Source organism: Nanorana parkeri, unplaced genomic scaffold (assembly GCF_000935625.1).
Source record: "Nanorana parkeri isolate BGI_ZX_2015 unplaced genomic scaffold, ASM93562v1 scaffold264, whole genome shotgun sequence".
Taxonomy (NCBI): domain Eukaryota; kingdom Metazoa; phylum Chordata; class Amphibia; order Anura; family Dicroglossidae; genus Nanorana; species Nanorana parkeri.
In genome coordinates, this window is record NW_017306532.1 from 1,486,453 (window position 1) to 1,512,693 (window position 26,241).

Genomic DNA, 26,241 nt, shown 5'->3' on the forward strand with positions numbered 1-26,241 from the left:
TCGGCGGGCTATGGACCCGCTGATCGCCTATATGTGTGACACCCGGTACCGGGTGTGTGCATTGTCGGGTCTTTTCTGCCCGTGCGTGCCCGCTAGGGGGCGCGCGCGAGCAGAAAAAAATTGCCGTCTGGAGACGGCAACCCGCAGATGCAGCAGTGCCGTCAGTCCGTTTTTCTACTACGGGCGGACGGCAAGAGGTTAATTAAAAAGTGAATTCCCATGTGCTCTGTCTTACCTTTTCTAATTTAGTATTATTATATCGCTGTGTTCAGCTTGTAAGAACGAGCGGTTTGTCAGCTCCCAGTGAGCACATTCTTTGTGAAGTATTTTGTCATTGATGAATAGCCATTACAAGAAATACAAGAACAATTCCTGAACTAACATGTATTGTATAAAGCTGCTCATAGCCAGCTGATTGGTTACATTTGAAACATTCTCATGTCTGCCGGAGGCCCGAACCATGCTGGAAACTGGACTCTCCAAGTAAGGGGAAATCCCCTCTTAGACAAGTTACCAGAACAGGTGTCACAATTGGAAGATTACCCCTCTATTCCTGTTCTGGTGACTAGGGATGCACCGGTACTTTTCGAGTACCAATGCCGATACTTGGCATTTTCAGGAGAACTACCAGGGTTGCTATTGGGACCTGGCTCTGGCGCTCCACCTGAAATCATTAGTCAATATTGTTTTAGAAAAATTGTCACATGAAAATAAACAAAAATGTATCAGTACTTGTATCTGTAAGTACTTGGCAAGTACAAGTACTTGTACTGGAATCGGTGCATTCCTTTATTTATATTTATAAAAACAAAATCATACATTAAAACAGAGATGTACAAATCCCAGGAGCTCCGTGTGCTCCTTACAAATGACAGCTGCCGCTTGAATTTTTCTCTAGTCTAGTCTTGGAGCTTGAAAAGTATCGGTACATGTACTGAGTACTGTACTTGGTATCAGTGGATCCCTACTGTTGACCACTATAAAATGTAAGATTTCCAATAACCTTCTGTCCCAGTGGCAGCGGTCCCCACCACATATAGAGAAGATGACTCTCCCCAGCAGAGACACAGCCAATAACTCTTCCCTACTCTATCCAAAACTAGAAAATAGTTTTGGCTGTAGAATTGGGCTAAATATTTACAGGCTCTTTAATAGCAGCAGGATACAGCTTTTACAAACATTACGTAGTGCCAAGAAAGACCATTGTTAGATGCATAAATGTCTGTGAAATTGGTACCTTGACAAGTTTGTGTTAACAGAAAATGAAAGCAGGTCTATTTTATCTGCTCTCCTCCTCATTCGTCACCCAAGAATCAAAACTATGTAGGAATGTAAATGCCAGAAAATCCAGGAATCACGTATCTTTACAATTAGACATCCATGTCTGAAGGCAGACTAACTGCCAGTGTTAATGACACATCACAAGTGCACCTATAGGGATTGCTACATTTTCAAAGGAAAGCTCTGTTTTGTAAACAGGCCGACATTCTAGAACAGTGAAGACAGACATTCAGCTGATCGTATCTTCACTTCACCAGTCATCCATTTCTTTCATAAACAGCACTGTCAGTTTGGGGGTGACGAAAATCCATCATTGACTGAACTTATAAAAGCATACTTCAGAAAGTGATGGAGCCAGAAAATACATTTATACAAAAGAAGGTGGGAGCTGTCTTTGTCCCATTTCCATAAGCCATCCTTATAAAGTAGGGGTGACCAGTTTGAGGATCATTTGCAACTTATGTGGATCATGTTGGGTCTTTCATCTTAAAGTGCATTCACGGTCCAAATTCGCCCAAGCATTCACATGCTTTGCAGATGCTTACAGCACTTCTGCATTTTCCATTTCTTTTTAAGGGAAATTAAGTTCTAAAGGTGCCCATACACCTTGCGATTGTCGTATGAAAAAATGTGTGCGATAATTGCAGTGTACGGGCAACTATGGAGTCAGGGCGATAATCGCAAGGGTCACGAGAGAACACAAACTAGCGTTCCCCCCATGACCCAAAGCTCAGTATACTGAGACGCTGCAGCCGGGACGGATCTCGACATTGCTGTCGAAATCCACCCAGCTGCGTGATTGACAGCTGGCTCTGCCTATCCACAGACAGAGCCAGCTGTGCCCACCCCCTCCCCGTCCGTTCTGCCAGTCAGCCCTGGAGGATCAGACAGGGGAGGGGGGGAATCACTGCAAAAAAAGTGCATTTTCACTTTACAAGGGAATTCTCCCTTAGCTTAGTGAAAGAGGTGAAGCTCTGCTTCTATTTTTTTTAAAACTTTAAATCAACCCATTTGCTTCCATGTTTTTTGCATCTAAATTGAAATGAGTGGGGTTTTAGAGTTGTACAGGTACCCATGTGTGAGCACAATTGTTATTGATGTAGACATAAGAGTGTTTCTAATGATTATCTTTTATTATCTATGTGCATGGTGGCATAAAGATCAGAGCACCATATTCAGCTAAATCCTCCCATGTTTGCCTCCCATGCGTACCTGGTGATTTGTCATAGACGGTGTATAATATAAAATGGAAATAAGGAACAAACAGACAATATTTTCATTTTTTATTGCAATTTCTATTATGAAATAAGTTGCATGGATGTCATCAATAGACAAAAAACAAAACAATTTTTTTAATGAAAATACAAAAAATAGATTTTTTTTTCTGAGATTCTTCTGAGCACCTGGGCAGTGATGTGAGTTCCAATTTGTATCATGGTATCATTGACCACAGACATCCTCAACCTGGCTTGGGTGGGCAGCTGCAGCCCAAAAGAACTTTGTTTTTTGAAAATCAGCTAAATACATCCCAGATGCATCAAAACATAAGGTGTGCAAAATCTTATTTTGCTTTCTTTAAAAGGCAGCCACAACACGAGTATAAAAACCTGTCCCTTGCCAGCATGCTACAGAGGAGGAGCCTCGCATCCGTCTGCAGAGGTCTGACATGCCCACTGTTTAGTCAAAGCTTGAAGTCCCCGATCAGCACAGCTCACGCTCCCTGCTAACTGTGGAGTTCTAGCTGTGGCTCAGCAGGCGGCGTGTGGGACCTCTACAGAGAGACCACTGCTTCCACACAGAGAGCAAGGGTCCTTCTCTACAGCATGCTGGCAGAGGGGCAGGTTTTTATACTCAGACTGTGGCTGCTTGCTAAAGAAAATAACTGTAAGACTTTGCATACATTGTGTTTTGATACACCTGGCATGGTCTGTGTTTGTAAGGCCAGCAGACTTCATGGTACCTAAAGGAAACCAGCCTAGATAAAAATATATGGGTTGCCATTGCTGACCTCTCATTGGCTGTCATACCAACTCACTTACCTAAATACTTTGAGTCACTGACCAGAACAAGCATGCAGGTAAGGAATATTGACATTCTTGATACACATCCTATCCTTACAGCCAGATCCAGGTAACTACATTTTGCAGACAGATGTCAGCAATGGTAGCTCCCATATTTCTCTTGTGACATGTCATATTGTTGGGGTCCGTTATGACCAGAGGGAGTCATTGCCATATGTTTTGAAGATATCTTGCATGCTGCAGTTTTGGGTGCAAGGATCTGAAGTTCCCCATTCAAGGAAACAGACCATGCTATTAACTGACATGACGACATTTTTATTTAGTGATATGGTTACTCGGTACACTCCTCAGTAATCATCCACATCTACAAACTGCAAATGTGATGGAAGAGATGTAACTTCCATTTAAAATTGAATATCAATTTATCTTATACTGTATGTGCATAGAGTTTAATTTCATAGCTACTGTAAACTTTGGGAAATATTATATGAATCCCTCTATACTGCACTGCCAGTCCTTGCATGATTCGTGATAAGCCGCAATGCAGAATTATAACAGAACTTATATTTGTCATATCATTTCCATTCTGTTTTGGACCTATAGTTGTGCTCTGTGCAGTACTTGTCAATTACCTTGTAACAGCTAGTCAATTAGGTATATGTAAAATCTAAAAAAAACTTGTGGATCGCCTCTATCTTGTCTCCCTATATCTCTCACCCTAGTATGTGTAAAACAGAAAATAAAATGCAGAAAAAAAGACGCTCCTTCCTTTTGAGGCCCGGGGTCTCAGGTGTGATGACGGACGGTCTGCGGTGGATGTGCTGGACCATAGCCACCCATCTCATTCCGTTCTCTAGATGTCGACCCCTTTCCCAGGCACCACACGTGTATGGTGAGTACCGGGTGTCCGCTCTGTGTGGGGCTATCCGCACACGGGGTTAATTGCATCAATGCGTATTTCTTTTATACGTGTTGTATAATGATGGATATGTTCCACTGTGATGATATAATAAGACAATAATTTATGTACAATCTTTATTTGTTAGATTATCCTAATTTCAGTCCCCTGAGGAAGCAAATTGCGAAACGCGTTGGTACGAACTGTCAGATATGTATCTGGATTATGTATCTATCAATTGTTATTTATATGGCCGTCCAATCAGCTAGGAATCCATCATGTTGGAAATGTATCAGGATGTTGCATTAATGTAATGTCTGTAATCATGTTTGTTTCACTATGAATACCAGGCCTGAGTTTATATACATGGGGCATATGTTTTTATGGATGAATTTGTATGTTGCATCAGTTGGATATATTTTTACTGTATTTATTTGTATGTTCAATACATTTTTGATATATTTTACATATGCATCGGTTCCATAACTCTCTAAAAAACCCTTCTTTCCAAATTTTTTTTCAATTAGGTATATGTGAAAGAACTCTTATCAAATACCCTGGAGAAAACACAAGAAGGGTTTCATTTTTCGTTGCTTGTGAGTTACTATTAAAAAATGGGCTAACTAATGCCATACCTTATACTATACCATATCATAACATAAACTTTGTATTGACTTCATATTAATATTGAAATGCAGTAATCAAATGCAAATTAACACAAATAGGCACACTTAAAACAAATTGCATGTGTGTTTTTAACTAAAGATCAGAACATATCCTGGGATGAAACACACACACACACACACACATATATGTAAATGTTTTGACACGATATACTTTACACTATAGGAGACTGAGCTGACTTGAAGTATACAAGACTGGAAAATAACAGTCCTTCACAGTTTGCTGAGCTGTCTGATGTGAATCAATGTTGCCACCTATGGAAAGAAGAAAGAATAAAATAGGAGATTATTTGGAGAAATACTACAGGGTTGATTCATTAAAACAGAGGCGAGACAATGAGCACAAATGTGGAGTAATTGCCCATAAACACCAATCAGGATTTTTCTTTATCATTTCTATTAAATGAAAGGTGAAAGCTGATTGATTGCAATTGGTTATAATTCCACTTTGAAGAATTACAAATACCATTGTTTACATCGGAGTGTCACATACATTGCGACTATTACAGTTTAGTCCTGAGAAGACAAGATCTCATCCGCAGTTCATAATAGATTTCGGAAGATTTGCCAGCCTTGGCTATCTTACTTTTACTTCTCACAAAAGATAACTGTTCTGCTGAAATGTGAATCTGCTATCCCCTTGAGGTCCTCCTCAACAGCTCTGGGGGAACTACACCCATACCCCTCCACCGCACAACCCCCCCCAACAAACTGGCATTCTTTCTCAGTCTCCTTCACCTGTATTCTCTGCTAATGTAACAATTGCACAAATGTAGGTTGGCCTATCATACAACAACCAAAATCCTAAAGCTCTATACCATTTTCTTTTCGATACCTCAAATATAACTGGACCAAAGAACAAAAATCTAATATATTGCAGCTTACCAGTCCTTAGATGTGGTGGCTGCATTTGTTTAGATTTTTTTCGTAATTTTTAATGGTTACAGAAAATAACTGTTAATTTTGCCAGAAATACAATGTCCTTGTCACTTGCTAAGAGATGGACTGAAAGCACAAACATTTTTATCTTTCTTGTGTAAACTACTAGCCCCATCACCACATCTTCCCCCCTGATGCTCACCCCCCGTAATGGAGATGAAGGCAGACATGTTTGGAGTCAAGCCTGTGTGATAACCATGGCTCCCTCCATACAGTGGCGGAGTAAGCGTAGCCACCCAAGAACAGCAAGTGTGTTATTTGCAGGATTAGCAGGTGAAAATGAAGAGGAAACAAGCCTTTATAATAAGACTAATGCAGCCACCACATCTAAGATTAGTATGCTCCAATATATTACACTTTTGGTTTTGGGTTTAGATACACTTTAACCCAAAAAATCTCAATACTTGTCCCAGTTATCTATATTAACTGTTATACCCAATTACTTACCTACACCCCTGAACCATTGGTTGTTGTGACTAATTTATTTTTATTATCTCATGCATTTATTATAAACCATTGCACCACTATTATGTGACATGAAAATTACATTTAATTATTGCATGTATGTATCTTTTCTATATCGTAATAAAAACGTATAAAGGTGAACACATACAAGCTATCAGCGACAGTAACATTTATAGCTTTCGAACACTTATGCAGGTACACAGACAGACAAGACCATTACTAACAGGTCTGGATGGCGCAGCTTGGGATGTCCCGAGGCTGCAGATAACAATATAAAGAATTAAGTTCACAGGCTTGTAATTCATGTTATACAGTATATTCATTCAGCTGATTTCATGTGTATGAGTAAGACATTTGTAAATGACACTACATACAAATATTAATAACATCAATGCTAACTAAGAATATCTGAATACTTCTTCCTACTTAAATGGAAGAATGCCTGATTAGAAAGGAATTCTGCACTTGTGATGCCATGGTTAGGACTACTGCCTTGCGACACAGAGGTCCTTGGTTTGAATACTAAAAGATCCCTAGCTAAACATTATCTCTATGTATGTTCTCCCCATGTTTTGTGAGTTCTTTCTCTGGGGCTAGGTTATGTACCTTCTTCCTAACTATCTGACCCCAGTGTGTTCATGCAAAGTTGTTCATACTGCATGTGCGTTGTAGGGCTATGCATGAACAGAGCACAGAATGGTAAAACTTTAAAATAAAGAATATAATTATATAGTAATTGGGTATATTATTAAACTCTGGTAACTAACTTTGGCTCTGGACAATACTGAAATATTCTGGATTGGATTTGTTGTAGTCCTTTGCCCTGTGATACCTATAAGGGTGGTAATGTCCATGGACATAAGAGGCTTCCAAGATGCTCTGTGCTCTAGCCTGAGGTTGAATAAATACTTCTGCAGGGTACTAGACAAATGAATAGGAGCTGATTTTCACCCCTCTCCAGCTAAACATTTGTGCTAGTCACTGTGACATATGGCAAGCTCCAAAGTAAAGGTGATTTCTTTTTTGGATGAAGTGCTGGGTAAAGTATATATGAAATGTGATTCCTATATTTACACTGAACAGTTGCTCTGTTGTGTCAAAGCTGAAAATATTCAGTGTGCATTACAGAGCCTCATGTGCATAGAAAGGAATATAACGAGGCACATAATTAGCTTAAAGCTGAACACCAGTTAGCAAATTCTGATAGCTTGTTTAGTCTAGGGGGGTTTGCAGAGTAGAGAAGCACTTACCTTATTCCTCGGTTTTGATATGTGGCCAGCCCTCAGCTCTCCCATGTACACTGCAAGACTGCTGGTCATGGAATGTACATGATGGTGTTAGGATGAGCAGAGAAGAGGGGGACAAGTTGTATAGCAACCTACCACTCCAGTAGACTAAACAAGCTATTAAACCTTAATATTTGTGTGTGAGGGGTGGGGTGTGGTGGGGTTGGGTTGGGAGAACACAGCTGTAAAGATGTTCTCCATTCAAGAACTAAACATTATTATTAAAAAGGAGAACCAATGGCTTATGTTTTTAGCAAACCTTCACAAATTTGGGAAATAAAGGCTGTGCATATGACAAAAACTGCATTAGCAGAGTTTGTGCTTATGTGAGTAGGTGCATGACAACTCAATCCACAGATCCAAGGATATAAGCTGCTGATGTTATATGCAAATCTTAACATTTCCTGTAAAAGTCAGCCCCCACCCCCTTCCAATTGAGCATTATATAGAAGCTGGTTAGGAGCACCTTTTACAGAAAAACCTGAGTTTTCAACATAACCTCACCTTCCTGAGGTTTTGCTGTGGAGGATTTACTAGCAAAATGGATGAACAGCATGATTTTACAGTGCTGGATTTAGGGAATGGGTGGAGTGGCCCTGCAGGAAACAGGTAGGGGGTCACTTCTTTGTATTATTCATGCAGACTTGCAATGTTAATGAAAGGTTTACTTTAAAGCTCTACTGTAGCCTAAGCTTTTACAATTGGGCAAATTCAAGGAGCAAAAATAGTTATCTTTCATAGTCTTCTTTTTATCTTTTCCTTAAAAGTGTTCCTGAGCTACTCCAAACTCTTCCCAGCAGCTGACTATAGGTAAGGACTACTGCCCTCTGTGTGATAGCATTGGTCTACCTCCAGCGGTCCGACATCCCCCCATGCACAGTCATCTACTGTGCTCTTGTCAGCAGTGCTCATACTCCATTCTAGTTGGAGCATAGCAGTCCATGTCTTAAGTGGACTGCCATGGAGGGGAACTTGGGGCAGTATCAACCAAAAATTTAAAGTATGACTAACAAAAGTAAAAAGCAGGCTTAGTACACTCAATGATAATTGAAAAATTTGTGGACCAACTTTAAATCTTTCTGATAGTATATAGAAGTCCAAAAGGGAAACTAATACCACACCTGCCTATCCAGAACACCTATACTATGCTTGAGGCGTTATCATGTTCTAGAGGAAACCAAACCTCTCTTTCTCAGCCATCTAATTCTATACTAAGTAAAAAAAGTTTACAATACAATGTGCAGCTTCCTCTCCCCCTCAATCTCTGATCCTTTTCTTCCTTCTTTCACCATTTCCCCTATCTTCCCCCTCTATATTCTTGTTATACCTGTACATTTTTGTCCCTATAGAATGTCACCTGCTCTGTGTGAAAAATGTAACTTGTATCATCCCTTTAAAACTGCCATAAATTTTTTAACAAAAAGAGACTGGATACAAAATGTCATCTACTAGTCCAAAGAGGAGCTGTAAAGGGTCAAACGTTAAGGTGACATTCAACACCTTAGAGATTATATATGGAACAAGCTTCTGTGATTTATCACATCCAGATAAGGCGGGAAAAGGTACCTGTGTGTACAAAGCATTTCAGGCAACAATCTGAGCATGAGGAATGTATCCCCTGCTTTTTCCTGGCTGAAATGACAAACACCTTGTAGATTAAGGGTGTTTGGATTAGTTTGTCTCTATCTGAGATTAATGATGTAGGTAATACCTCTAACACCTCATGCCAGGTGAGTGAGGGTCTATTCACGACTATTAGTGTGCAATATCGCACATATTGAGTGCGCGTTTCATCATGTGCTAGTTTTACGCATTAATATGCATTTTCAGTGCATTATTTGAAATGTGGTAGAATGAAGTAAACTGTTGTCATTGTTCCTATAAGGCTATGAATAAAGAATCCCCAGAAAGAATGTTCTCACTTCTGATGTTTTTGTGTGCAGAAAAAATATCTCTATAATGAGTTGTCTTTGTTGCTGCTATAGCTGCTGCTGTAGACCAAGAGCGGGAGAGAAGGATCAGAAGGTTTTGGCTCCCTAAAGCTCTTTTTGAGCATGGCCTGAGTCATTTGACTCATTTCTCCTCGTTTGCCCCCCTTTATTATGACCAAAAAAATCCTTTATTCCAGTATTTAGGTAACAGTATAATATAGGCTAAAACCTACACCAGGGTAGTCTAGCATAAAATATGTTTCAACCGCATACAACCGCAATTCCAACAAGTTGGGACGCTGTGCAAAATCTACATAGAAGCAGAATGCAATGATTTATAAATCTTATAAACCCTTTAACAATTTCTCAGTTTAAACATTTGATATGTTTTCTATTTTCTATTGTGAAAAAAATATGAGATTTGCAAATCATTGCATTCTGTTTTCATGTAGATTTGACTAGGGATGCACCGATACTGATACTAGTATCGGTGCTGAGTATTTGGGCGAGTATTAATACTCGCCCAAATGCTCCGATAACTAGCCTGATACTTGAGCTTCCAGTATCAGGAAGCTGGGCAGCGAGTCATTACATGCTGCTCGGCTTCCTGATTGGCTGGGAACCTCGCTCCATGCTCCCTCGTGCAATGACACGCTGCCCGGCTTCCTGGTTGGTCGGGAAGCTGGCCAATCAGGAATCCGGGCGCTGTGTAATGACGCAGCGCCCGGCTTTCTTATTGGCCAGGAAGCCGGTTTCATGCTCCCTCGTCACCTAGTGACGAAAAGCATGGAGACCGCTTCCCTTCTAATCGGGAAGCCAGTTGGCGAGTCATTACACGCTGCCTGGCTTCTTTAATGGGACTTCCGGTATCGTTATTCGGTATGGGCGAGTACCAGGAAAAAAATATCGGTACTCATTACGAAAAACTGGTATCGGTGCATCCCTAGATTTTATCCAGCGTCCCAACTTTTTGGGAAATGGGGTTGTAGTTCTATTTAAATACCTAAATAATGCTATATTGCTTTTTGGTGCTGGGAACTTAGTGCTGAAGTCCTCAATTAAAAAAAATAAAGACTTTTCACTTACCCTCAATTTTGAACATCACGATAGAGCTGCACCCTCAAGTGAACCTTTAACACCCACTTCAAAACATGAACCTGTAATGCATAGTCCGTCCTCTATTAATTAAAACTGAATTCCATTTTAGTGAAAAAATAAACCTCAAGCTGACCATGGGATTGGGCAGATCCGCTTTCATTATTATCACTCAAGCAAACGCAAAGCTGTAATAAGAGGAGAAGCAATATATGCATCGCTTTTGTTAAGAAAAATCTTTGAAAATACTAGCAGAAATGAATGCTTACTGCAGGGGAATCTTCTCATTTCACGTTTAGCTAAGTCTTGACTTTGAAAAACTGTGAGCCAATCACACAAGCATGAATTAAAAAATGCACAATTTCTCACTGCTTTCCATGTTGCAAGTAAATGACATTTGGACTTTTGGCAGTTTTAGAAAATCATAGCAGGTATAGATTGAAAGGAAGTTTTAAATAACATAAAATTACATGTTGTTAGTTAATTATATATGTTTTCATTATTTTTAAGAAAGGTGGAATTTGCTTAACTTGAATTTCAAAACCCTTGACACTTATCTGGAATCCTAACACCTAACCCATCACTTAAACCATAACCCGGCAACTGCGGTTGTCAAAATACCCAAATTTGGTTGACAATTTTCAACCTGACTTTTGACAAAAGTCGATTAAAATATCTACTTTTGTTGAGCTGGGTGATGCCGACAGTACCGCCCATGGATTGAATCTTGGTAGATTCAGCAGGAAACTGTGTATGGCCTGCTTAAGAGTATCCTGTGCACAGGGAGACAATGCTGATATTAATTTTTTCTAGGGCTGTTACTGATTAACATTTTCGTGTTCGATTAATCGACATTTTTTTTAATCGATTAATTTAGATTAATTATAACGCACATACAGAATTCTTGTCTAAACAACAATGGTAATGGGGACAGGGCCACACAAAGAAATAAAAAAAAAAAAAAAGACTTCGTTAGCAGTCACGGACATCGACCTCACCGGACTCCTCCCCCTTCCCTTCGTTAGTCGACTGATCCACTTGGGGAAGGGGGGTCTTCCGACGGAACTCCCAGAAGACCCAGAAGCCGGCGGAGAGGCGATTACCGGTCAAAAATATTTTAATCGATCAAAAAAATTAGAGATTAATCAAGGAATTAATCGTTAATTTCCGCAGCCCTAATTTTTTCGCAAATGAAGCCCATGGTGGGTGCGCAGAAGCAAAACTCCATAGTGCAAGTGAACACACACAAAAATATGCACTAGGGTGTGTCAAATGGTCCATCTTGTGAAGAGATTGGGCTCTTTCCCTGACCCTCCAGGGTGCAAGGCTCATGGCAAGGGCATAGCTCTTGTCTACACCTAGCTGAAACCAGGTGGACCCATTACTCTAGTTCAACCGAAGCCAACTTCTGAGTACTAGGATGGGGCTCCCCTGAAGGCAGACCCCCGGCTCAGGGGAGGAAGGAACCTAATGGCCACACATCCTCCCCCTAGACTTCAGGCAGGCCTGAAGACCCACACCCTCCATCCTGTAGAGTGAAAACACACATATAAAAAGTGAAGTGCACAGACACAAGTGAAAAAAATAAATAAGTGCCAATGTGCAAGACAATGTCTAGGGCCTAGGGCCTGGTATAGAAATGTCCCCTCTTCTTAATAATAAGGCCTAGCCCAAAAGGTGAAGTGCAGAAAAAAAACATTTGATGTTGTGACCTCAGTATCTTTCACACAGCGAGGTCCCAAACCCATAGTGTTACTTGAGCACCTCCAGGGCGCCACTCCCGGGGGAAATTGACACCCAGGCTCCCTGTCTAGCCAGCCCATGACCAGACCAGGTACTCCTTGTCAAGTCAGGAGGCACTGGGACCCTCCAGATCCCAGATCAAAGGAAGTACTCCTGACCCCCAGTCTTACATGAGTGAACGCTCAATTCATTTAACCCTGGCCAGGACCTTTTGGGACCACCATCAACTCAGGCAAGGTACTCTGCAGCCAGCCATTCCTACCACAAGGCTGGAACAGTAGCACATTTTCCCCTCCTAAACACTAATGAGAACAGATGGTACACTTGATCAAAGCCAAAAGGCCGAGATTTACTCCAGAATAAACAACGCTGTCAACCAACTACAGGAAGTGTAAAAATAACAGATCTGCAGGCAGGATCAACTGGTGATTTATGTTGCAGGGAGACTCACAAAATATAAATTACCCTGAACCTAACCTTAATTCATGACACCAATGAGCCCTTACAAGATTGCCCCTCCCTTATTGGGCTTTACAACTATCACTGCCAAAAGCTACCTCTCCTGCAACGAGATTTCACAACGCTGAGATTTGTGTGCCAAATACTATTGATCTGACTAAATAATGTGCCTGCTGCAAAACTGAAATAGTTCACTACTAAACTATGGATGTGTAATCATTCTTTTCTCATGACAAGCTTTTCCAGGGTTTCTTTGATCTATGCTGGAGGCAGGTTAGTGTGTATGTATTTTGAGTTTCTGACTGTTGTCATTCATTAATTATAAGGCTAGTAAGGGAGAGAGACTTTTCTTTGTTGCCTAGCAATACTATATGAAGAAAACTGAGAAGATCTGGAATGTAGGATATCACCAGATACCTAAGATTCTGTCGGCAGCTGCTCCTACCCAGTAGTTACAATTTTGTAATGCTGTCACCTTCCTATTGATTTGTCAGTTGTCAAGACATATCACAACAAAGAAAATGTCAGGAACATCAAACTCAAGTATTTTAATGACTCGCTGTGCAGAAATACTAGCAGAGAGCAACGTATAAATACAGCTTATGACAGCACTTACAGCCAATTAAAAAAACAAAAAAAAACTGCACATACTATAAAGATGTATTTATATGTATATACAGACATTTTCACGTACTGATTAGAAAATTGGCGTCCTCTTCCTCTTTTGCCTTTACGCCACGACCTTTGTCCTGGTAAATAAAGAACGAAGTAAGCTAAAGAAAATGCATTCTGATATGATGCTGCTAAAGACCAACTGCTACTGACTTGCAGCATTTCACATTGTGGGTAAATGAATGGGCTGGTAATGTATATCAACTGAACAAAATCTGGACCTGTAGCATTTATTAACACAACATGTTTTTATCTTGCATATATGTTTTACTTCAAAAAAGCATGATTGGCTTGAGACTTTATTATTATGCTAATTATTGATTCCTTGTCTGGTGGCTGACCAGGTTACAAATTTAACTGCAGTGTATCAGGATGCTCAAATGCTGTCATACTGTTAAAGGCTTATTTGGCTAAGATCCTAATTAAAGTGTAATATATAACAACTTATGAACTAAAAATAAAATTGACCCCCATCCATTATAATTCTGCTTTGAAGTGAACCTAACCCCCAACTTTTCTAAAGTGCATGCACTTACTTGTCTTAGTCCTCACATCGATCCCTGTGCCTCCGCGGAGTACCTTTTATAGTAGACCCAGGCTGTACACAGAACCATGACTTCTCTCCAAGCCTAGATTAAGCACAGGCTCCTCCCTGTGATAAGCCTACAGCCCATGAGTGATATGTCAAATGCAGGAGCCTCCACTTCCCCCTGAAGCAATGGCTCTTGACAATTAAATGACAAGGGGCGGGGCTAAACCTTTAATAGATTAAAGCAGTATTAAACCCTCAGTAATTTTGCTCTGTACATTAAGCTCTACCCAACTAGTAGCTAATACAGTGTTATTTGTTAATTTTCCCCAAATTCTTACAGTATTCATCCCCTTGGCATTTTTCCTATTTTGTTGCATTACCACCTGGAATTAAAATGGATTGTTGGGGGGTTTGTATCATTTGATTTACACAACATGCCTATCACTTTAAAGATGCTAAATGTTTTTATTGTGATACAAACAAGAAATAAGACAAAAAAACAGAAACCTTGAGTGTGCATAACTATTCACTCTACCCCCCGCAGTTACAGCTGTAAGTCTCTTGGGGCTACATCTCTATAAACCTGGCTCATCTAGCCACTGGGATTTTTGCCCATTCTTCAAGGCAAAATGGCTCCAGCTCCTTCGACTTGGATGGGTTTCATTGGAGTACAGCAAACTTTAAGTCATGCCACAGATTCTCAATTGGATTGAGGTCTGGGCTTTGACTAGGCATTTACATGTTTCCTCTTAAACCACTCGAGTTTTGCTTTAGCAGTATGCTTAGGGTCATTGTCCTGCTGGATTGTGAACCTCTGTCCCAGCCTCAAATCTCTGGCAGGCAGAAACAGGTTACCCTCGAGTATTTAGCGCTATCCATCATTCCTTCAATTCTGACCAGTTTCCCATCCCTGCCGATGAAAAACATCCCCACCGCATAATACTGCCACTACCATGCTTCACTGTAGGGACGGTGTTCTCAGGGTAATGAGAGGTCTTGGGTTTGCGCCAGACATAGCATTTTTCTTGAAGGCCAAAAAGGACAATTTTAGTCTCATCTGACCAGAGTACCTTCTTCCATATGTTTGGGGAGTCTCCCACATGCCTTTTGGAAAATAGCAAATGTTTTTGCTTATTTTTTTGGTGTGGTGGTGGCATATTCTTTTAATTTTTTTAAATAATGGATTTAATGGTGCTCCAAGGGATGTTCAAATAAGTTTTGGATATTTTTTTTATAACCCAAGCTTGATCTGTACTTCTCCATAACTTTGTCCCTGACCTGTTTGGAGAGCTCCTTGGTCTTCATGGTGCCGCTTGATTGGTGGTGACCCTTGCTCAGCGGTGTTGCAGACTCTTTCAGAGCAGGGCCTTTCAGAACAGGTGTGTATATATATATATACTGAGATAATGTGACACTTCGATAGCACACAGGTGGTCTTTATTTAACTAAATATGTGACTCCTGAAGGTAATATAGGGGCCTCATAGCAAAGGGGGTGAATACATATGCACGCACCACTTCCGTTTTTCATAATTTTATTAAAACAAGTTATTTTCTTGATTTCCCTTCACCTTTTTGGACTATTTTGTGTATGTCCATTACATGTAATCCAAATAAAAATCAATTTTTAATTCCAGGTGGTAATGCAACAAAATAGAAAAAATGCCAGGGGGTGAATACTTTTGCAAGCCACTGTACTTTTTAGTTGCTTTGATTTTCTCTTTCCTATGTCCTTCCATTTAGCACTTTCCTCAATTTCCAGTCGGAGAGTGCATCCTGAGCACAGCAGAAATCTAAATCATCGAGACTATATGTACCTTACTGATAACAAAATGTCAGCCAAATAAAAAAAAACAAAAGCTGTTATTATACGTCTATATTAATCCCTGTTCATATCTAGGTGTTTTGCTGCTGTTACAACTAAGATACAAAACGCCCAACACAAGAAACCCCATGATTTTCAATGGCTTTTCTTCACACCTGACCGTTCAAGTGCCAGCAGCAAAACGTTAAATGGAGAAAAAAGCTTATTTTTGGCAGTTTGCAGCTCGTTTTTCCCAAAGACTTCAATGCAAACGCTTTGCACATTTCTGTCAATGTTTTTGTGCGTGTTTGTCTTCTCTGCTTGCTAAAACGCACGTCTTCATGTGCGCGCATCTAACATGCACAAAAACGCGCTAAACCCACTAGACGAAAACACACGCGAATATACACAAAAAAGATGACACCTAGGTGTGAACGGGGCCTTAATCTACACAGACAGCAGAATACCCTTCTTGTTATTAGGTATGTTCTGTATTCTATAGGTGTGTGCATACGATAGGATATATGCCTTCCAGGTATGCTCTTTTTATCTGACAATAAAGTAGACACATGGAAGACAGTCAACCCTCATTGTGTCTACTATAAAAAAAAACTATAAAAGTGTCCAAGGACCTGTAGCACTCCTTACCGGAACTCCCATACGTATTGATGGGTGCTCGTAGTGACTGCGGATGGCGCTGCATCAAGCATCATCTAGTATAAAAATTTCACAGGCACAACAGCATGACAGAGACTTGAATGTCAGTGCAACTCCATTTTATTGTCAGAAGTCACTCAGAGTGTCATCAAGCTCTTTCGGGGCCGCGCAGGGTCCCCTTCATCAGGCTAAAAGTGAACCAGGCATACTATAAAAAACGAACGCTAGAAATTAGGCCGCTGCAACCTGTCTTCCTAGCAATAAGTACCTCTCAACAGCCGGAACATCAACTGGTGTATTGATGCTGCTTCTGTAAGAGATTCCAGCCTGTCTTATTGCTGCAGACCAGTGGGCAGATCTGCTTCAAAATTGCTATTATTTTCTATGGGATAGAACCACTCATTCACTGCTGATACCCAGCCAAGAACCTTTCATACATGCTGGCTGCAAACATTGGGTGCAAGCTACAAATTAAACAGCAGAATCGATTCTGTGCCTTAGACTAATCAGCTCTTCAAATTCCTATGGTGGCCAGTGTGCCCAATAAACCACGTTCAAGTTCATAATCTATTACCTGTGTTATGTTCGCCGTATTCATAATCCCCTTGGTAAGGACCTTCTGTGTCTTCAAAGGGTGCATGCTGTCCTATGTAAAAAGAATTTAACAAATCATTTGTCTTGGGAATACTTAGATTTACATTAAAAGGTGCATTGTTTCCAACAAATTATAAAGTCATTGGGCAGTTTTATAGATACCATTTGTCCTAGATTTGCCAGGACAGTCCCCCATCTTAGAGCCCAGTCTAGGTGATGCTCTCTCCCGGTCAATATCCCCGAATCACAGTGTCATCCTTATCTGAGTTGCCGTGAATATGCAGTAACTCAAACAGGCATTCATTATGGTGATATTTGAAGGCAAGGTTTGGGTGGGCCACCCCGGCAAATGGGCGGGGACTGGCTGGGATTATCCGGTCACTTGGCGGGCAGCCTGAGGCAGACTGTGGGCAGGGTTAACTGTGTTGCAGGGATGAGCGCTGAAATGTTGGTAAGTATGCAGTGTTTATTTCTGAGAAGGTATTTCACTGTTTGTGGCCTGGAAAAATGTTTCCCTTATTATTAGTATTTGTATAGCACTGACAATTTTACACATAGTTGCACATTCACATCAGTCCCTGCCCTCAAGGAGCTTGCAACCTCCTATGCATGTGAGATAGGTCCCTATCTCACATGCATACATATGAGGGCCAATTTAGACAGGAGCCAACTAACCTAACAGCATGCCTTTGGAGTGTGGGAGGAAACCGGAGTACCCCTACACAAGCACAGGGAGAACCTGCAAACTCCTTGCTGATAGTCACGTGGCCAGGATTCGAACCAGGGCCAGGAACTGCCAGTGCTGCCAGGCAGAAGCGCTAACCACTATGCCACTGTGCTACTCCATTAACTTTTTTAAGTGGACCTGGCATACTGATGATACTGATCTTCTCTACCAAATCCTCCTGGCAAAAGGTTACAGTATAAGCTATTAAAAACATTTATTTATATATGGCCAATATACAGTACACCCATACCATTGCTGTTCATTGAGTAGATACAACAGAGCAGGAGCACATTAACTTTGTGCTTCATTTGATTAGTTTGATTATGACACAAGTAACTCTTCATTTTAGTTGAAAACAGTCAAAATGATGCTGGGACAATATGGTTTCCTGAATGATTGAAGTGGTTTATATGGGTAGATCGATCACACAGGGTAATGTATGTTAGCAATGTCTTTTAAAATTGATGTAGACTGGGTGTTTTGAACCGCATTGTGGTTTTATTATTGTCTTAAATAAAGCTTTTGACCCTTTTGTCCTTTCACTATATTAACACAGCATCTCTTTGACTATGCAGGTCAGCTAAATAGTGGGCATATTGGCCCAGTCTTCTCATGTCACTTATTGTGGTAATGATCTGTACTGTATATCACAATATGTTTACACGCATACCACTGTATTTCTTTTGCTGCCTATGAACATTCCACTGTTGGTTTCTTTCACCATGATAGTCATACTGAACATTGTGTTCAGATTGCTGATGTCCACTAAAGGAACTGCGGGAACGCCCAGAACTGGACCTTACTGTAGAGGAAAAACACAAAACAAAAAAGCATTTTAAATCTACATTTTTAGATTGATTCACATCGGTTCATCATACTGGTATTCCATTTGTGATTGACTTACACCAATATGCGATTGTATCTGTAATCAATATTTGATTAAACCTCCCCAATAGTTTTTCATACTGGTTTTTGAGTGAACCGCACCATCCAGTTCATCCTTCTGGTTTTCTATTCTTTACATACTCCTATCAACAGTTCATCATACTGGTACTCCCTTTTTGATTGACCCATACCGATAGTTCATCATACTGGTTCTCCATTCTTTATTTATCCACAGTAATCGTTTATTATACAGATACTCTATTTTTCATTAATCCACAGTAATAGTTCATCATACTCATACTCCATTTTTATTGAACCACAGCAATAGTTCACCATATTTATACTCTGTTTTGATTGACCCACATTAATAGTTCATCATACCGGTGTTCCACTGTTCGATTGTCCCCCATTAACAGTTCACTATTTTTAAACTTGTGGTACTATATTATATTACATTATTATTATTTAAATCGGTACAAAACCCAAAGTGAGCTAGTGCTGCAAGTAGTGATCATGGAGTTATATGATTGGTGAATGCACCCTTTTTGTCTGGAATAATTACACAATTCTAGTAGGCCTTGTCCTAGTTAGAGTAAGGCTTTGGAGTACAGCAAAGATCTTAGTCTCTTTGATAAATACAAATAAAACTGGTTGGCATAGGTTATAACTATTGCATAATTTTTAATACATCTAATTGAACTTCAAAACGACTGTAAGTTTAAAACAAGAATTCTGAAATATAATTTTGTGACATTTTTGTGGACAAGAGATTTACTTAAAAGAGAACTATGGGGTAAGTGTTTTTCCCCATAGTTCTCTTTAGGGTCACGGGATGACATACACTAGCATCCTCCCATGACCCAAAGCTCAGTATATAGCGAGCTAGAGCTCGCGGTATACCGAGACCGCCGCAGCCGGGACAGATCCCGACATTACTGTGGAGATCCACCCAGCTGCGTGAGTGACAGCTGGCTCTGCCTATTTAGAGGCAGAGTCAGCTGTACCCGCACCCTCTCCCGTCCGTTCCTCCAGTCAGCGCTGGAGGATCGGAGCGGGGAGGGGGGAATCCCTGCAGGGAGCCGTGAATGACAGTCACTGCTCTCTGCAGGGACATGATCGAGAAGTAAGCGAGCGACGGTATGTGTTCGCTCACTTCCCGATCTAATGAGCCGACCTGTGACAGTCTCATTGTCACACGTCGGCTCGAACTATGAGGATGAGTGATTTTCACACACCTCATAGTTCTCCATTAAACCAAAATACCTCTTTCATGGACTACTATGAACCAATAATTGACATCCTGTAATTCAAATTGTAAACACTTAAATATAAGTACAAAAGGTTAAAACACCATGGTTTGTTTAAAACATAACATACTGCTAAAATGCCTTGAAGTTGGAGACCTTTAGATATACATTTCAACCATAATATACAGGTGGAACTCGAATAATTAGAATATCGTGCAAAGTTCATTTATTTCACTAATGCAACTTAAAAGGTGAAACTAATATACGAGATAGACTCATTACATGCAAAGCAAGATAATTCAAGCCGTGATTTGTCATAATTGTGATGATTATGGCTTACAGCTCATGAAAACCCCAAGAACCCCAAATCCACAACCTCAAAAAAGTAGATTATTACATGCAATCAATAAAACAAGGATTGTACATAGAACAATATCGGACCTCTGAAAAGTACAAGCATGCATATGTACTCAGTACTTGGTTTGGGCCCCTTTTGCAGCACTTACTGCAATTACTTTTGCACGATATTCTAATTATTCGAGTTTCACCTGTACATAATATACATTCATGACAACCCATAATAACGTTAAATATATAGGAACATCTCATGAATACCAAAAAGATGTATACAGTACCTTGATTATACAAATATAGGTTACACATTTTCTGGTAGCGACAGAGCAATAATCTCATTACATACACACCTTACAGAGAAAACGTGAATCATAGTGCCAATCATAAAATCCCAAGAAGGCTGTAAAGGTTAATATTGTTTATGGGGAGTATAGCAATGTCTTCTTTTTGAAGTGGTAGAAAGTTCACCTTCATGTCTCCTTATTAAAGTGGAAGAATAGTCGCCATTTTAATAGAACTTTCCAGGATCCGTCCCAAGAGCAAGGACCACTATAGTGAAAGCTATTGTATTCTGGTAACTGTATTTGGGTAATGCCAGTAGTGAGAGTTCAGAAAATGTTTTCATCTTTTTTTTCCCCTTTCACAGGCCTTTATATTTTAGCCATCTTTACATTCAGGTCAAGATGTCCAGCAAAAGTGACAGTTACAGGAATTGGGACAGACAATGGTCAGCTTTAATTTATAGGGTTTAAACCCTATTTTGTAAAGAAAAACAAATACTGCTGCTGTAAATGTTTCCCCAGCACGGGAAGGGTTAAGTGCTTGTTTTGGTCTAGGGGCAGAGATAAACAAGATATACTCACCTGATCATCGGTCCTGTGGCTTTGACCGCTCACCTCTCTCCCCCTCCACCCTGGCTGTGGTATTGCCTTTGGCATCCTCACATCTAATAGACCTGCATTAGAAGAGAAGACATCACAGGTCCTTAGACCGCTGGAGCCCGGGGGAGAAGAGGCTGTGCGGACCGGTCTATCAGCCAGGCAGGACAGAGGATCCAGAGACTGTATTTCTTTACTTTCATTCCTAGACCAAAACAAGCACTTAAAGGAGAACTATGAGGTGAGTGATTTCCACTCATCCTCATAGTTACAGCCGACCTGTGACAAAGAAGCTGTCACAGGTCGGCTGTACTGATCGGGAAGTGAACGAATGCATACCGTCGCTAGCTCACTTTCCAATGACCTCCCTGCAGAGAGCGGTGACTGTCAGCCACTGATCCCCGTAGGGATTCCCCCCCCTCCCCTCTCTGATCCTGCAGCGCTGACTGGAGGAACGGACGGGGAGGAGGCGGGCACAGCTGGCTCTGCCTCTAGATAGGCAGAGCCAATTGTCACTCATGCAGCTGGGTGGATCCAGACAGTATTGTCAGAATCTGTCCCGGCTGCGGCGCTCTAAGTTGCCTGCTATATACTGAGATTTGGGAGGAGGTTAGTACAGGTGAAACTCGAATAATTAGAATATCGTGCAAAAGTAATTGCAGTAAGTGCTGCAAAAGGGGCCCAAACCAAGTACTGAGTACATATGCATGCTTGTACTTTTCAGAGGTCCGATATTGTTCTATGTACAATCTTTGTTTTATTGATTGCATGTAATAATCTACTTTTTTGAGGTTGTGGATTTGGGGTTCTTGGGGTTTTCATGAGCTGTAAGCAATAATCATCACAATTATGACAAATCACGGCTTGAATTATCTTGCTTTGCATGTAACGAGTCTATCTCATATATTAGTTTCACCTTTTAAGTTGCATTAGTGAAATAAATGAACTTTGCACGATATTCTAAATATTCGAGTTTCACCTGTATATGTCCTCCCGTGAACCTTAAGAGAACTATGGGGAAAAACACTTACCTCATAGCTATCTTTTAACTCTTGCAGTTTGGAGGTAGCCCTACTGCAAGGGGTAATAAAAAAAAAAAAAAAGAATCCTGGAATTGTTCTTCTTTCCTGGTATTTCCTGGGCTAGTGGGCTTTAATTTGTTGGTTGCTGGATACAAAGTTTTTTGCTTTTACACATCACTAGATTGAATGATAATGCTGAAAACAAAAGCAATGTTTTATCATGTGCCCACGCCTCAGAATATTCGGGTTGTCTCCTGAAAGTATCTATATTTTTTATTAGAATTGCAGTGAATGCTACGAGGATTAAGGTACAACAATGCTAATGTCATCTGGAAGCAAAGAGCAAGCAAGTATATGTATCAGAGTATGTGCTTAAACCAAAACTGTGTCAACAAGAAAAGAAAAATTAATAGAACGCTTGTCATAGAACACAAGAATGGAAGTGATCTGGATGTGCTTATAAATCACACAGGGATTCTATGAATAAAACTGAAATCTTCACTCATCACCAACATGGCCACGGTATTGATGTAAGTGATATGTACCTTTATAAACGTAACTAATGGCTCAGCAGCATTCTATGCGTGTCACTTCAACAAAAAGCATTAGAAAAACAAATAATACCTGGTGTTTCTATGCAGTAGTAAGGCCGAAAAGATTTCGAAATCTTGGCTTGACGCTGCCCACACAACAAACAGCTGAATGTCTTGGCATTTCCAGTCACCCCTTTCTGGTTGATAGATAAATGCTATGGCAGCCCTTGTCTATGCTTCTGTCACGTCTACAAAGGACCAAGTCACGCGGGCACATAAGTTGCTGGTGACTCTTCAACAGCAATAGACTCACAGATTCGGCTTACTTTGTCCTATGAAGTTGTTGCATTTCTGCATGAACTAGTTTTGTTCCTGTGATTCACTTTCAGCAAGTTTTACAGATAGCAACAGAGTGATAACTAAGCTGAATTGTGTGATTCTATAGCTGGCAAAGTGTCACTGATGACAAAATCATCTTACAGACATGGCTCTAACTAGGTGAAAGCAGAGGGGGCAGCTGTTCCTGAGCTAGTAAGGTGTTGGGCACCTAGCCTGTGCCTATGGTGTTCTCACATTATATTCTTTCCAAACAAATGATACCCTTTACACCAGTGGTTCTCAACCTGTATAACCTCAGGACCCACATTTGTCCTTGGTCATTAAGTCGCGACCCAAGTCGCACCACAATGGAATGCCCGGCAATGCAGTACCGCATGTTTTGGTGCAATCAAACTATGGGTAGGAGGTGTGTTTAGGGTGCTATTTAAATGAATTGCAACGCAGCACACCACCAGCAATTCCCCCACCAGAATGAACAGTAGGTGCAATTGCGTGGTAGTTGTAGCCATAAGGGCACACAAGGGAGCTGTAAGCAATCCATGTATGGATGGAGCTCCCTCACGGCCATTGCCCCAGCCCACCCCACCACAAGCTGACACTCAGCACAGGGCAGCATATTTTAAATGGCTGCTCGGCAGGAGAACTGACAGTGCTGCACTAGGGGGAGGCTGAGGAGCCTCTCTCCTAGTGCAGTGGAATGCATGCAGCGACCCACTGAACATGGGGTCGCGACCCATCTTTGGATCACGACCCACCAGTTGAGAACCACTGCTTTACACAATCTCGTTGTTGTGTTATTTGCTGCTTGAGCCCTGTAATCAGATCACCAACGAGCTGCATCTTAAAGGAGAATTATGAGGCGAGTGATTTTCCCTCAGCCTCATAATCTGAGCCGACCTGTGACAATGAAACTGTTACAGGTCGGCTTAGTAGATCGGGAAGTGAGCGAACATATACCGTCGCTCGCTCACTTCACGATCTATCCCGGCAGAGAGCCGTGATTGTCACTCACGGCTCCCTGCAGGGATTCCCCCCTCCCCTGTCCGATCCTCCAGCGCTGACTGGCGAAACGGACGGGGGAGGGGCGGGCACAGCTGCCTCTGCCTCTGGATAGGCAGAGCCAGCTGTCAATCCCGCAGCTGGGTGGATCCAGACAGTATTGTCGGGATACGTCCCGGCTGTGGCTTCTCAGTATATCGCGAGGTGTAGCTCGCGGTATACTGAGCTTTGGGTCACGGGAGAACGCTAGCTTGTGTTCTCCCATGACCCTACATTATACACTGTATGTATAATGTATTGCTGGGATTTGTTGTACTCCGCTATAGCTGATGGTATTCCGCTGTATAATGTATTATTGCTGGGATTTGTAGTCCGCTATAGCTAGTGGTATTCTGCATTGTGCTGTATAAAGTATTACTGATGGGTTTTGTAGTCCTCTATAGCTGGTGGTATTCGGCATTGCGCTGTATAATGTATTATTGCTGGGATTTGTAGTCCTCTATACAGTGCAATGCAGAATACCACCAGCTATAGAGGACTACAAAACCCATCAGTAATACTTTATACAGCACAATGCAGAATACCACTAGCTATAGAGGACTACAAATCCCAGCAATAATACATTATACAGCGGAATACCATCAGCTATAGCGGAGTACAACAAATCCCAACAATAATACATTGTACAGCGCAATGCAGAATACCACCAGCTATAGAGGACTACAAAACCCAGCAATAGTACATTATACAGCGCAATGCAGAATACTGCCAGCTATAATGTACTATTGCTGGGATTTGTTGGATTCCTCTATAGCTGGCGGTATTCTGCATTGTGCTGTAAAATGTACTATTGCTGGGATTTGTAGTCCTCTATAGCCGATGCCATTCTGAATTAATTGCTGTATAATTTTACACTTTCCATTTAACTATATTGCACACCACACTTTTCTTTTTTACTTCCACCGCTCCAAGCTTGCTCCTGTGATGGACTACAATCTCAATACAAACTAGTAGTTCATCACTGGAGCCATTTAAAAAAAATGTATTTTATTTTTCATCCGATTAACCGAACGTAATAATCGGCTAACTAATTGATTTTGAAAATAATCGTTAGCTGCAGCTCTATTTCTGGCACATAAATTCGTAATGGTCTGCATAACCAGAAGCATGGAAGAGTTGTGTCTATTGCCTGAATACATTGTGCTGCAAGGTGTCCCTGTTTCTTATTCCAGAAAGTTGGGAGGTATGTATAACATAATTTCAGCTTCAGTAAAGCAGGTGAAAATAAAGCATTTGTGTGTAATTGAAGAATAAGGAGGTCCCAGTAACTGGCAATATGGTTTCCTCTTCTCCTGGAGAGCAGTTTGGCCATGTTACTGCATGCGCCTGTTAATTTTTTAACCACATGGGTATTAAATACATTCATATGTATTGTCATGTAGCAGGAGGGGGACTCCATAGGGTGCATTGGGGTAAAGAGAGCTGTACGTTATGACAGTCTGTGCATATCTGATCTGGCCATTTTTGTCCAATCCGTGGGGCACTCCCAAACACTGTCAGCCAAAGCTCATCAGGAGGAACAGTGATAGAACAGGTTAAAAAGCCTTGTCCGATTCCTAATGCAATCCTGCAATAAGTGCCTGGAGGTGTCTGCAGCGCACATGCTCCACAGACCTAAACACAAATAGGGGCATTGGGTTTAGGGATTGAGATAGATTGGGGAATATAGCCTAATGGTGTGCGCTAAGAGACCGCTCCTGAAGCTGACTTTAACATAAAAAGGACAGTCTTTATTCATTCAAAAGGTCAACAATCCATGAACTTCACAAAATAACTCACCTTTCTTCAGCATAATGAAACATAACACTTCATTGGACTTTCATCAAAAGATCGTGTTTTGGTCTCACAGATATCTGGCTGTCCCATACACTCCCAGTGTGCTAGTCCCTCAGTATTGTCCTCATTATTGCTCAGCAGCTTTCTTTAGCTCCAAGTGGTTCAGTATTCCCCTCTCATGGGTCACTGTCTCTCTAACAGGTATCTCAGGGTCCCCAACCCTCTTGACCTCTCCAGCCCTCCTGGCTGTGTCACTTGTCCTCGCGCACGCAGCAGAGTCTGCCTGTGGCCATGTGTCCCCTGCACACCCACAACTCTCCTCTGAGCTGGCTTCCTAATGAGGCTGCTCTCAGCCACCTGAT

The 26,241-nt window shown here is 41.1% G+C and overlaps 1 protein-coding gene across 1 annotated transcript in view; it reads right to left on the bottom strand.

Annotated features, from left to right (window-relative positions):
- The window catches only part of FAM120B (family with sequence similarity 120B), a 111,960-nt gene that overhangs the window by 6,351 nt on the left and 79,368 nt on the right, over window positions 1-26,241 (bottom strand). Inside the window, exons 8-10 of the mRNA XM_018557049.1 lie at window positions 18,457-18,588; window positions 17,956-17,964; window positions 17,040-17,111 (exon numbers count right to left, since the gene is read on the bottom strand). Of these exons, the coding sequence (XP_018412551.1) occupies window positions 17,040-17,111; window positions 17,956-17,964; window positions 18,457-18,588 (213 nt within the window). The remainder of the gene's footprint in view (window positions 1-17,039; window positions 17,112-17,955; window positions 17,965-18,456; window positions 18,589-26,241) is intronic.